We start from the raw sequence: 14,048 nt of genomic DNA, 5'->3' as shown, positions 1-14,048 counted from the left end.
TGCTAGAATTTTCTATGGAAATCTCATAGAAGCTATTTTTCAACTTGCCAAGCCTTGGAAACTGACCTAAAAAAATCACCTCATTTTAGGTGGAAAATGGATTGGAAGACTCTTAAAAAAGCTTTAATTCCTAAAAATGTAAAAATAGAGTCTTGCTGCAAGTGAAACTTAGAATAGTATCACCCCTACTGAGATATGAATCTGAATGTAGAGCCACTAATAAGATGGACAGGTTGAAATTTCAGAGAAATGCTGTTGTCTTGGAAATGAACTCCAGAGATGCTTAGAATACATATTACAAAGTGAAGCCATTCTGTTTTTGTTTCATCTTGAGAACACTAATGTGAATATGGGAAGGCAGAGGACAATACAACTTTGACATACATTTTTTGGTAGATGGTTTTCTGCAGACTTCCAGTTGAGTTGCATGATATTGAATTGAAAAGTATGCTAGGCTTTTAAGAATCTTCTGCTGGAGAAGATGATGCTTGCAGTCTTCATGTTAATGCTACAGTGGAAAAGGTCATTTACCTGCTTTTTTGTAGTCTTCTAGTGTTTAGAAAAATATCAGATTATGGCTTTTGCAAATAACTTTGCTGTGCTTTACTTATGAGTTGACAAGCTCTGATTTGGCCTGGTTTTAAAGCCTGCTGTGAAACATTGCTTTTCGAATAACATTAATAAAGCATATTAGCTGAGTAAAGGACAGTGATCTGTCAGGGTCTGCCACACAATACAAAATGCTCCTGCTAATGATCATTTGATTGGAAATGTCATTTGATACACACTGAGTTTGAATGTTTCCCTGACTCTGTTGTGTCTAGCTGGTTACTTTTCCTGAGGGTCCTTATTAGTCACCAAGCATCTTAGGTGATAGATATATTTTTTTTAATTAAAAACCACTATTCAATGATTAAATATCTGAGCTGAATCAAAACCTTGAGGTTGGCAGAGCTACATGGCTAACCTACAGATGTAGGAGAGAGACCTGATTAGCAGATGCTGCTATTCACCATTAGCACAGTTCTTGTTTAAGCATGGATCCAGGCATTGATTACTATCTCTCATAAATTTGGCTGCAAGAACAAGTATTTCTCTAAAAAAACTGTGGAACTTAAAATGCCATGGACAGAAATATTTGCAAGTATCTATTAAAGTCTTTTTTTAAATGACTGGATGTGAGATAAAAGCTGGTTCTGAAGCCACAGCATTGTGAGGATGTGGTCACGATGCTGGAGTTTGGTTGTGAGTCCAGCCCTGTGTTGTTGCAAGACATTAGTCACATCTCTTCATCTCTGTGTCTGCTGTAAATAGTGGCAGGTGTGTATGGTTAGATAACAGTGTGAGCACACCAAACAGAACTAAAGCAGTAGTGAGAGCATGGGTTTAACTCTAACCATGTTTCACAGCACAGCTGTGAGTCATGCCAAGAAGCTGTCTCCCCCAAATGTCTCTACATGATAAAAGGACATTCTTCTTTGTGAAAGGGAGAGTTTGGCTGTACAAACATAGATGTCTGTGATCTTTGCACTTACCCTGGCCCATTGTATTTGCTAACATAGGTGTAGCCTTCCATGTTCTGGTGAGGACAGAAAGTCAAAAATAGCCAATGGCAGATTTGGGTCTCCTTTCCAGTGTTATTAGTAGATCTTGTGTTGAACAGATGAAATTCACTATCTACTTGGTTGATCCCTCTACTGCTTTATACAGGTGGAATTTTATACAGGTGAAGTTTCAGGATGTGATGTTATAGCAGTTTATATATCTTGAAAATTTCATTCTTGAGGGACAATATAACTGTTCTGCATTATTATCTTGTAACATAATGGACAGATTACAGTGCAGGGGTAAATTCCAGCTTCTGATCTGCTTGACTTCAGGACACTCTCAAGTAACATGCTGCAAAGAGAGGCTTGATGTAGAACAGTTATTGTTTTGCAGTATGGTTCAACTTCAGCTTGGCCATATGGTCCACAGTTGAGGTTCAGATGAAGATGATGCACACACATGTGTGTCCTGACATGTATGGGTACATACAATTTTCTGTTGGAGTTCTTAGAAGGCTGCAGCATTTTAATTAGCTGTAGTGCAACTGACATAGGCTACTTATGGACTAAAAATGTTTAGAGCAATTTTATAGGGGAGTGTGTGCCTCATAATACAATCCACTGGAAGTGGAAGTTTTTGAGGTCTGTGAAGACAAAGCCATTGTTGGTTGATGTCATAAATATGATGCTGGGGCCACCTACACAGTGTAAATGAAATTTCACAGAAGATGACATATTGTGCCAAATATCCTAATGATAGTCTGGCCAACAAGAGCAGAGTCATAGTTTTCAGAAAGATTTCTAAGAAAAAAGGAAGCATGATATTCTTTTGGCATGAACTTTGATTTCCAGTTACTGCCGAAGAAATAAAAGAATATGTGGGTTAACATAGTTGGCAGTAAATAAGGCACATGATTTACCGAGACACCATTTGTGTTATAGGAAAGGAAGTGGAGGATTAATTTCTTAAAATGATTATTGCAAACTTAATCTTTCATATAAAGGCACTTATTGTGCTTTTTGTCCAAAATAAGACTTTTCCAATCACTCCTGCTTAGACTGTACAATTCTTGGAGCAGCTGCAGAATGTTCTGCTTATGTTTCACAGAAACGTGACTGAACAACCAGGGGGGGTGAACACTGATCATCAGGGCTTCTGATGGCCCAGGGCTTCTGACCAGGGTAATGCATATATTTTGCATTTGGTGCCTCACCACCAAATAAGGATTGCTGTCTATGGACACCAAGTGTGTTATGTAGACTCCTCCAAGGAACGTAGAGCACCACTGTGCTCTTTCAGAAGCTGTGGACAGCAGATCATGATGCTCACATCTGCTCTTGAAAGCACAGAGGTAACTAGTGAGTCCTAGAAAGTGTTCCTGAAGGCTGGAATCACTGCTCTGCAAGAGGATGCAGTCTGAGACAGCAGGGGCTGTCTCTGAAGTAGATTCTACTGGACTCTGGCTGGCTTTAGAGAGAAGTTGTTCCCAAGCTGACCTATGGGTATGATTGATTACCTTCCTATTGCTTTATTTGGAAAAATTAAGCAGGAAGTGGAGGAGGTGTTATGGTTTAAAAAAAAATAATTGATGGTATTGCAGCAATGTGATTGCCAAATTTATCAGAAGCTCACCTTGCTGTATATGAACCTCTTCCTCCTGCAGCTCATTCCTAGGAGCACTACTGTGTACAGTGTATTTTCAATGTAATAATGCATACTTCCAGACACAGATCTTCAACACAGAAGCTAATAGGAGGGCTGCACACATCTTGTGTGGTGACACAACAGTGGCAACATGCTAAGAAGAGCGTAGGTTGGGAAGGCAAATCATCATTTATACGTTTAAAAGAACTTCTCCACTAGCCTGGCTTAGTTGCAGATCTTGAAGTCTTTTATGGATACAAAAAAATTTTGCATAATCCCCTCAGTACCTCTGCTGAACTGCTAATCTGATAATTCACTTCTATCTTCCAAACTTGTCTTGGGAGGAAGGGATAACAATTCCAACCTAAACCACACAACTGAATTATGTTCTTTTTATTGGCCAGCTGCTTCCAAGTGCCTGGCACCCGAGGTCTATATTTTGACAACAATACCCTCATATTGATTGCACACAGTGCAAAGAACAAAGCATTGCTCTTCTCATCCGTCCCTAAGACCATTCAGTGACAGACAGTACTCCTTCTCTGATTTTACTAAAATTGCCTGGAAAAAAAAAAAAAAAAAAGAGAACACTGAGAATCTGGATTCATTTTAGGTCTTCTTCTTTTATTCTCCTCTCTTTCTGTCTTCTTCCTGAGAAATGGAGGAGAGTTTGAAGTACTCTGATTCTACTTCAAAGTCTTTTGACACGTCTTATTGTTAGAAATAATGGAAATAATCCTAACCTTTCTTTCATGACAGACACAAAAGGTGCTTCTCTGATACGCTCATGAAAAGCATACAGACCTTCGTGTAATCTAGACTAAGCACGGGGTTCTTCTGAAATGTGCTCCAAATAAATATAGAGAAAAAAGTCCATCCAACTGAAATGGTGCAATTTCATTCAAATGATTGAAATTTTGATAAACAAACCAAGGGAAAACACTTACTTATCCTAGAAGATTACTTTCCATTTAGGTGTGAGGTAGCATCTACCTAGACTGACTTCAGATGTGATGCATTGCAGCCTAGTTTTCTAAATTTGTATTGTCAGAATTTTCCCATTCTCAAAGAATGGTGAAAAACACTAAAAAATACAAGTCTCATAGAATAGTAAGAATGGTCTTGTGGGGGGGAAAAAAAAAATTCTTGATGGAAAATATGTTTTAAAAATTGTACTCTTTAATGAATTTCCTTATCTATGATTAAGACTTCAATGTACCTGAATCAGACTGATAAGTAATTCCACCTTTTTCGACTTGGTGCACAAGATAATTTGTGCAGAGTCAAGCATAGAATGGGAGTTGGTTGGATGTCAGAGATAACGTAAAAAATATACTGCAAGATCCTTCTTTCATGAGTGAATTCTGAAGTTCAGGATCACATTCTGTCAGGCTGTAGGCAAGAGGAACGAGTGCAGCTCCAAGAATGAATTACTTAAGGGGGTCTTCTGTGTCTTTAATTCAACTGTCATGTTTCAGCATGTTTTCATCTGCCGGGGTTCACATCCCCTGAATGTTTATCCCTGAAATCAGAGCAGCACAAAAAGCTTAACAGCTTTCTTGACTCTTTACAACCAGATTAACAAGGCTGTGAGTCTCAATAAGTGCTACATATTTGTTTTACAATTTAGTCTGAAGGGTTCTGTTAAAACTGGGGATTATTGAATTCAGGGCACACCCTCCACCCAGAAGAGAGGTGTTAAAAAACACTTCCCAGTACTTGAATCCCAGTACTTGAAAGGTTTATCACTGTTAGCTGTAATGTAGGAGATAAATTTTCCAGATCTCTGGGGGCTACTGAACTCTTCTTTCTGTTTTAATAGCAGGACAGAAATACAGGTATTAGACTTTCCCCTCGTCGACCTCTCTCCTCTTTAGGTGAGTTGTTGCCTGTGATATTCCTGTTCTGGCTTCTCATAACTTGAATTGGGAAAGAAAGTGCTGATAGCACATCCTCCCCCAGAGATACCAACATTAGGGAGATAATCCAGATGAAAAACAGTTTTCCCAGCAAACAAGGCAGACTTTTTGGAAAGAGACAGTTCAAAGATGTGACTTCTCTTAACACCCAGTAATCCAGTAGGTTTTTTATTTCTCTTTATTATAGCACTTCCATGTAATCAACCACATGCTGGCCATCCCCAATGGTATTTGCATCCTCAAGCCAAGAAGATGCTCTTGATTCTTAATTTACTGCTTTTGTTCAGTGCATATGGAGCCTGTAAAAGCATGATGCCTTTAGGGAGTTCAACTATTGGTTACCACTACTGTTTATATAGAGGTAAAGTAACATGACTGAAAGTCATAATCCTATCATCTGACCTAGTTTACATAGAAAACAGCTGGCATTTATGCTAGCAGTTATACTGTTCACAGTTAAGGTTCTCTCTATGTATTTTATACCAAAAGCTCTGTTGTTGGGGCCAAATCTCAGTGATAACCGTGCTATGAGAATATACAGCTGTTTAGGGTATTGCATAGCAAGAGAAGAAACAGGCTAAAGCCTTTCCAAATTTCCTTCCTAGCAGTGTGAAGCTATCAATTCCCCCTGTTTCTATGTCTTCTGTATGCCAGTTTCCAAAGGTTAGTTGTGTTTATATGTATTTGGGGGGTGCTTGAACTGTTCAGGTGATTTTGCCTTCCCTGTGTGAAGTTCAGCAGCACAGAAGTAGAAATTAGGTAAATGAATAGAAAGAAGGAAGAAAGGATTGATGGTGTAGATTAAATCCAAAAATAAACTATAACTGTCACTGAGGTAAACACATTTCCAATAAAGCACATTTTTAACTGTGCTATTATTCAAATTGCTGATGAAGACAAATAACATATTTCACAAAGTGGAAGGGTAGACGTTCTTACACACTTAGCTGATTCTTGCCATAAGTAACAGAGCATAATTGCTAGTTTTCTCTGTCATATTATTAGGCGATGTGACATTTCACTGAGCATTGCTCTCATAGGTATAATTTCGCCCAGCAAGTATTTTTGTACTTTCCAGACAGGCTGTAATATTATGGAGTAACTCTGTTGTAGTTTGATTTTGGCTAACCTCTGAGCAGCTAAAATGTTCCCTTCACAATGGGAAATTACACTCTCAGTCTCTGTGTCAATATAATTATATGCTGCTGTAAGGGATTTCTTGGTGTTTTGAAAAGCAGCAAAGTTTTTCGGTATTATACTCAAGAAAAGGATAGGCTCCTTTCACATCTGTTATTGCTGCTGCAGATTAGTGTGCCTGGCCAATGTGTGGAAACAGAGCAGCTAGTATATACTTATCCCAGGAGGCAAAATTTGTCCTTCCTCCCCTTTCTCAGCTTTTAAGAACACCTCAGGAAGAAGCTGTAGCTGCTACTTGTTCCTTAGCTTACCCAAATAATTTTATCATATGGGACCAGATTTCTGAAATGCAGCATATTCAGAAAACCACAACTAGACAATGCTCTTAAGTTACAAAGTCATTAAAGTCATACAACTTTAATGGACCACAAATATAAGATCCTTGTGCATTACTCACATCTTTTCAGTTGCAACACTAAGAGTCTCATTGGGATTTTGCTGTCCTGAGCACCAGTCATGCATCAGTGTTGTGGACAGGTGCTTGCCTACTCTCCCCAAGTGGGAAGAGGAAGAGCATTGGAAAGATAAAAGTGCAAGAACTCATGGGCGGTAATGAAGCAGAAGATGTATGCTCAAGCAAAGCAAAACCAGGAAATCATTCACTCCTTCCCATTGGCAGACAGATGTTCAGCACTTTGAGGAAAGCAGGACTCATCACGTGAAACCACTTCTTGAGAAGACAAATGCTACCAACTCCGAGTGTTCCCTGCTTTCTCTTTCTTTTCTCCAGCTTTTATTGCTGGTATATTATATTTCTTTGGTCAGTTTGGGCCATCTGTCCTGCTTCTGTCCTCTCCTACTACCTTGTGCCCCCTGCTCCTTGCTTTCAGAGCAGGGTGAGGAGCTGAAAAGTTCATGGCTATACTCTGCAACAACTAATCCCTGTGTTATCACATCAAGAATCTAAAATATGGCATCATTCAGGCCTCTATTCCAGCCAACATCATGACAATCAGTCATTATGGTGTCATATGAAGTACCATTGTGTACTCACGGTCTCCAGCTTTCAGTATCTGATTTGAGGTTGAACTGGATGACCCTTTAAAAGATCCTTCCAACTCAAATAATTCTGATTCTATGATTTAAGGTGATTACTTAGGGAGCTAATACCATTATGCTCCTTCAAAATGTTGTCAAAAGGGTTGTATCAATTATATATCAAGTTTCTGCTCTGTATTCAGTTGTGCTCTCTGAATTCATGTTTCTAAATGGAACCTAAGTTGCAACACATTGTAAGATGAGGTGCAAATATTTTAATTTTAATATTTTATACAAATATTTTAATAGGGTGTCTTCTGTGGTCACTTTGGCAGTTGGCAAAATCCATCTAGAGTCTTTATCTAGAAAACGTGTTGATTCATGTGGTAACATGAGACCCTGAAGTTAAAATGGGCTTTGACAAGGAATGAAGTGACAGATGTTGAGAAGGTGGAAGGAGTTATCATGAATTGTGCATGTATTTAAGTATATTAGGCAGATTCCTGTTGATATCAGGAGCTTGGTAATGAATGCAAACTCTTCGTGGTACCCAAGCACTTCATGATAATTCATTTAATTTTCTTTTTAAACTTTTCTGTGTATGAGAGATGATACTTTTATTGTGAAAAAAATTATGGAAAAGGTCAGATTCTGACATCTCAGCTAACTGAACTTAGTCAAAATCAGATAAAATATGATGTAAACATGATTTGCTTGTGATGTTTTACTTGTTTCACTCATTTAAGTCAACAAGAATTATATAAATTGTTTCTGGACTTATTTCAGTAAAAAAAAATAAAGGAAAAATTATATATCAGACTTGCACATCTGCATGACAAATCACATCATCAGTCAGTCACATAAAACTTATTTAATTATAATATCCTTCTAAAAAGAAAATCATTTTTGATGAGAAGTAGAAATGAGGAGAAAAATCACTTCTCTGACTTTCAGATATTTACATGATTTATCTTGTAACCTCCTAGTGTATTACTAACAACCTCAGAAGTATTAATGATTCAGTATCTATTACATGTCAGGGAAGGATAGATTATTTTTACAAGGAGGCTGAGTCACAGAATATATGACTTACCCAAAGTAACACAGCAAGTAAACTTTTGAGTTGAGAAACAAACCAAACTTCTGCTTTAACTCTAGTTCTTCAGGCATCCTTTCTCTGCCTTTTATTCCTCTTTTTCCTCACATAGGATATTTTCCCTACTATATTAGTACTTGAGGTCAACCCCAAAGGGAGGCGCATCTGCTGCATCCATGTGACTGAGGGACATGGTTTAGTGGGCATGATTGGACTAGGTGATCTAAGTGGTCTTTTCCAGCCTTAATGATTCTATGATTCTACCCACATGGGTATGCTCCAAGATTTGGCTTATCCTTTACTTGCACCAGTGAAACTCTCCTGTTCTTCTGGAGGAAATTTTTTTTATTGCAAAGAAGTTGGTGAGCTCTGCCCCTTGGTGATAATGCCAACCCCAATTAGAAATGCCTTGTGTGTTCTTCTTTTCTGTGAGACTGTGAATCTTTTATATTCATCCATGTACCAGGGTTCTTAATTATTTTCTTTCTTTATGCATAAGACAGTGCAGGAAGCACAAAGGACACAGCTTGGCTTGGTTGGGGAGGGGTGAGGCTTTTTACTGTGTGTGGTACCACCCTTGGCTGAATCTCAGTACTGTCAATTCTCTGATGCTCTTTATGAAGCACCCAGTTATGACTGCAGAGTGGGATAGAGGCCAAAAGGTGCATGAAACCAACCCTCCTCTATGGATTGAAGGCTACATACAGACTTTGAGGCTTGGTAGATCTGAATATGCAAGGAAATAATGGAGAGAATTTGAATTTTCTGCAGTACTGGGGAGTGTGGCCACTGCTTAGAAAGGCATTCTCCCCATTGTTGCACATACTTAGGAGGCTGGGTTCCATTCAACTTACATTCAGCTCACGATATTTATCAAGTATTTATTTTATAAACCATATTTTAATAGAAACTTTGCAAATAATTCTCAAGTATTTAGATTGATTTTGGTGTGATTTCAAAGCAATGAAATCTTCTTTGCTTGAAAATAACAAGTTTGTGTTAGAAGTGGGAGAAATGGTGAGCATTAAACATCATTTTCTTCTTGATGTGTTAGGGGTAGGAATTGTTCTTCATGATCCTTCATGTACCTTCAGAGATGAGTCTGCTTGGATAACCAATCACAGTTTTCCAAACTATTGTTGTTGGTTTTTTTTTTTCAAGAGCAAAATCTGGACTGTGGAAATATCCACAAACTGGACAGACATTACACTTATCAGAGACCACTAGAGTTGCACATCCAGTGACTGATAATTATATCTAGCCCTTGTGTTTTCCATGCTGATGATGTATCAGTCTGGGGGTAAAAAATTTTGGAAAGTCTCAGCAAGCCGTTTTTGCCTTGTGTCTAAGATTTGTTTTTCTGTTCAACACACAGGGTAAGAAGGGAGAACCTGGATTCCCAGGAATTAATGGCCTGATTGGCCCTCAGGTAAGTGACAATTTCTTCATTTTCAAGTAATATTTAGGAAAGATGTATTTTATGGCAAAAGGTGACTTGGAACTGCAATGCAGCATGCCATGACCTTGTTCTCTTCTCATCTGTACTGTCTTTGAGGCTGGCTTTTCTCCTTTAAGATCCAAACTGATTTATCCTGATGTGAGTGAGAGAGAAAAGTCTGGTGTCAATTACATTCAGCTTCCAGAGTTTTTCAGCATTTTTGTATGGAGACATAAGGAGCTGTTTTGTGTGTGACTTTCTCATTGCTTTTGTAAGAGCAGTATCATTCTGGAGGGAAAGCAAGATCTGTGTTTTGTGATATTTAGGACAGTGCCTGAGTTATTGGCAGTGTGAACTGGTAACTGCAGATACGATTCCTGTGCTGCAGTCTTAAGGGAAGAAACAGTTTTAAAGATTTTTGCTATTCAGAAAGCACCTTTATTTGTGCACAACTTCTTTTTCATTGCTTTGAAAGTCATATTTCTGCTTGTTAGAGGAGGTCAGGCAGTGGCTTACTAGGAAAGGTAGACACAGCAGTTTAAAACTGTTGCTTATTCTCCTAATGTATAAGGTTGTGAGCGATGTCTGAAGTTCATGACCCATGAACTCCCATTAGCTCCCTTTTGGCAAGGTAATGCTCCAAGTTGCACCATTTGTAGCTTCATAAGAACAAAATAGTGCTGTGCACTGTGTACATTACTTATAGACAAAGTGGGTTTGACTCCACCTTGGAAAAGCTTGTGCTGCTGTGTACTGTAATAGCACTGACACTTGCCTCTGGCTTGGCTTCTTGCTAACTTTGTAGCCAAATTCAGTTGACCCAACTCACAGTGTAGGGTCATTCCCTGTAATAAGAGAAATATGTTTGGGGATGTCCTCAAGCAAGGAAGATGCACCAACCACTCAGGTGAAAACTGAGTATCTCATCCATTCCTTTTTCAATAATAAGCTAACAAACTAGGTCTTTGGCTTTGGGATTTTGTTACAATAATCAGTTAAGTGTGGAGCAAAAATAAAGAACCTCCACTACTGCTACAGCTGTTGGTGAGATATTGCAATAAATGGCACTCTAGTCGATAGCAGGTACTAATTTTTCACTTATTTCCTCTGCCAAGCTATGTAAGCATGAACATAATCTAGACATGAATTCTGTAGCAGGCATTTTATAATGAGCCATGTCTGCTGAGGCCACTAGCAATACAATCTGGTGGTTTCTGATCCTGTGAGGGTGAGGACCCTTGTATCCAGCTGGGAACCTGGCCTTGCCACACCACTTGATAATGGTCTATATACTTTTAAGACTTCTTCCTTTGGTATTGCATCTGGTTTGCAAGTATTTTAGCAGCAGCCTTCAAGAAGAATGAAGACAGTATTTCCAACAGATTCATTTTTTTATTTTTATTTCCCCTGCAGAATAACATTAAAAGATCCCCTCAAGCCATCTGAACTGTGTGTGTAGCAAATGGGAGAAGATTTTCCTTACTTTTGGGGGAAATTTGTCTTCCTTCATTAATTCTGATATACCTGACCATCCACTTAAACAACATCTTGCTCAGCTCAAGTTCTCTGTAACTTTACAAAATATGTATATGCATGTGTTAGCAATTTCATAAACCTATATGAAAGAATTGCTGACCCAGAATTAAGTAGTTTTCCTTTCAGCACAGGCTAAATTAAGTTTTCAAATTTGAAGTTAATTAAAACTGCATAGTGTGCTAGCCCCATCAAGGGATACGTAAACTGACTCTTCCTCCCAGCTAACTGTAAGAATGGAAAAATATTGCTCCTTTTCCTGAAGTGGCACATTGTCCTGGATATATTACTGCAATCTTCCACGTTTTTGTTTGGAGAAAGTGCTTACGTTTAACTTGTGACTAAACTACTTTTCAGCTTACCAGCATTTTTTGTGACATGAAGTTTGTAAGCACTTTATCAGCATTTCTCTCTTTTTTTTATTTTATCTTAATCATACTATATTCCAAGAATAACCAGGATGTTTCCTTAGATTGTAGTTACATATATATTCTTAAAAATGATTTATGGAAGTCTTGTGTCACCTTTTCCTGTGCTGTCTCCATGGTGTTGGGGGCCACCAAACTTGACTTGCCCATACATAAACTTGGTTAGGACACTATAGTAACCTCATTTTCTTCTGCTATTTTTAAATTAAATTTTTTATTTTTATTTATTTATTTTTTTTACCTTTCTGCTCCCACTGAAAGCTGAATTGGCAGAAGAATGGAATGGAGATAGGAGCTTTAGAAGCCATGCTTCTGAAAAGCACAGAGAAAGCCACAAAAGGATGCCAGTTAACCCGATCCCTATTCTGAGTATCCATTGAAATCTCAAGGAAGAGTGGGCCAGCCACTTCATTACTGTGAGACAGATGTTGATTTCTCAACACCTTCAGAGACATACTGCATTTTCTAGTGACATGTGGTAGGAAACCAATCCTCCTACTCAGGTCTACTCAGGCATAGTGACAGAATCATACAATCACCAAGGTTGGAAAAGACCTCTAAGATCATCCAGTCCAACTGTCTACCTATCACCAAGATTTCCCACTAAATCACATCCACCAGTACAACAACTAAACATTTCTTGAACACCTCCAGGGACGGTGACTCCACCACCTCTCTGCTCATCCTGTTCTAGCATCTAACCACTCCTTTGGAGAAGTTTTTCCTAATGTCTGCAGTTACTGCTGGGCTTTGTCAGGATAAATGATTCCCATCATTCCAGTTCCAGCAAGAAGCCACAGAAGGGACAGGCAGCACTGCGAGGCAGCCAGCCTTAGGGATGCTCTGGAGCAGGGCCAGCAGATACAGTGACAACCCACTTCAGAGATGATGCCAGTATGACTCTTAAGGACTGGGTGTCTTTACATTACAGTAAAGCAGTACAGTAGCAAATCCTGAGGCAGCAGTTAGAAGGCAACCTCTTAGCTAGCCTGGGTATGTGCTATGACAACTGTGTAGCCTAAGTTTTGCCTTTTTCCTTCCTTACATGCTCTATTCAAACTAAATTTTAAGATTTTTTTTTTTTCCTTCTAGATCTGCTGTCGTGGTGGGCCTGTCCATGATTTTGTTTGTTCCATATTACCCATATTTGCTACTTACTCTGTAATATAAAGACACCCAGTCCTTAAGAATCAGACTGGCATCATCTCTGCAGTGTGTTGTCACTGTATCTGCTGGCCCTGCCCCAGAAATGAACATTTATTTTCTGTTGACCTTTAGAAATGGTGCATCTTGCAGCATCATTAAGCCTTGAAGTAGACACTTTGGGTCTTATTTCCTCTCTATATATGAATGATTTTCCTGCAGCAAAGGCACAGACATCTGATCACATCACATATTTGTGTTGTTATTATTTATTTGCACTATTCTCGTTTGTAGGAAACTTAATCATGGGTCAAACTTCTATTACAGTAGGTGGTTCAAATGCAGACTGAAAAATGAACATTTCTGTAAAGTACTTTCAATTGAAATAGGTAGAAGAGTATTAAGCATGGACAACATTGAGGCTGTGTTTTTCTGTGTGGCCACCTGAGATCTTGATGTACCTCATTTACCCCATTGTCTGTTGAGAGGAAGATTTCAGAGAAGAGGCTGAAGGCAGCTGCTTTTCTAGGCATGATGGATGTCCTGTGGAGACAAGAGATTTGCTGTTAGGCACTATGTGCTATATATAGGTGTGCCATGAGGGCTGCATTTTCTGGCTCAGTAAAGAAGGGGGTTGATACCTCAGTACTCACTGAGGGCTCAGACACTGAATTACTATGGCAGGGCTTCACAGAATTGTAAAATCATAGAATCATTATGGTTGAAAAAGACCTTTAAGGTCATCTAGTCCAGCTGCTCAGCTACCCCCAGTATTGCTCTCTAAACCGTGTCCCTAAGCAACAAATCTACACATTTCTTGATTGGAAGCAATTGATGGTGGAGGTGCATATGTCCAATCTCCTATTACAATTTACTAAGATGTATTAATAAATGTATTAATAGCCATTCAACTTTCCTAAATCAGGTTCCACTAAGCCACTCTCCTGGCTCCATGAGCCGAGCAGCTGCATGCTGTCCACTAGTGGGAAAACAAAATGACTTAAAACTATTGGAAATTTAAGTAAAAATGCTATACCTCACAATTGTAACATGTCTGGGCTATTACTGAGGTTTGCTTTACGGTAGATAACCTGATGATAGAACTAAGACCTGTGAAGGAAACC

General features: G+C 38.8%; 1 protein-coding gene across 2 annotated transcripts in view; it reads left to right on the top strand.

The window, feature by feature from the left end:
• The window catches only part of COL22A1 (collagen type XXII alpha 1 chain), a 224,729-nt gene that overhangs the window by 138,675 nt on the left and 72,006 nt on the right, over positions 1-14,048 (top strand). For both annotated transcript variants that reach the window (XM_090138032.1, XM_090138033.1), the window contains exon 24: positions 9,758-9,811. In XM_090138032.1, the coding sequence (XP_089994158.1) occupies positions 9,758-9,811 (54 nt within the window). The remainder of the gene's footprint in view (positions 1-9,757; positions 9,812-14,048) is intronic.

The sequence above is a fragment of the Phasianus colchicus genome, chromosome 3, assembly GCF_987193195.1.
Source record: "Phasianus colchicus chromosome 3, bPhaCol1.hap1.1, whole genome shotgun sequence".
Classification (NCBI taxonomy): Eukaryota; Metazoa; Chordata; class Aves; order Galliformes; family Phasianidae; genus Phasianus; species Phasianus colchicus.
Note: the sequence above shows the minus strand (reverse complement) of the source record. Positions and strands in the feature narration are given on the sequence as shown.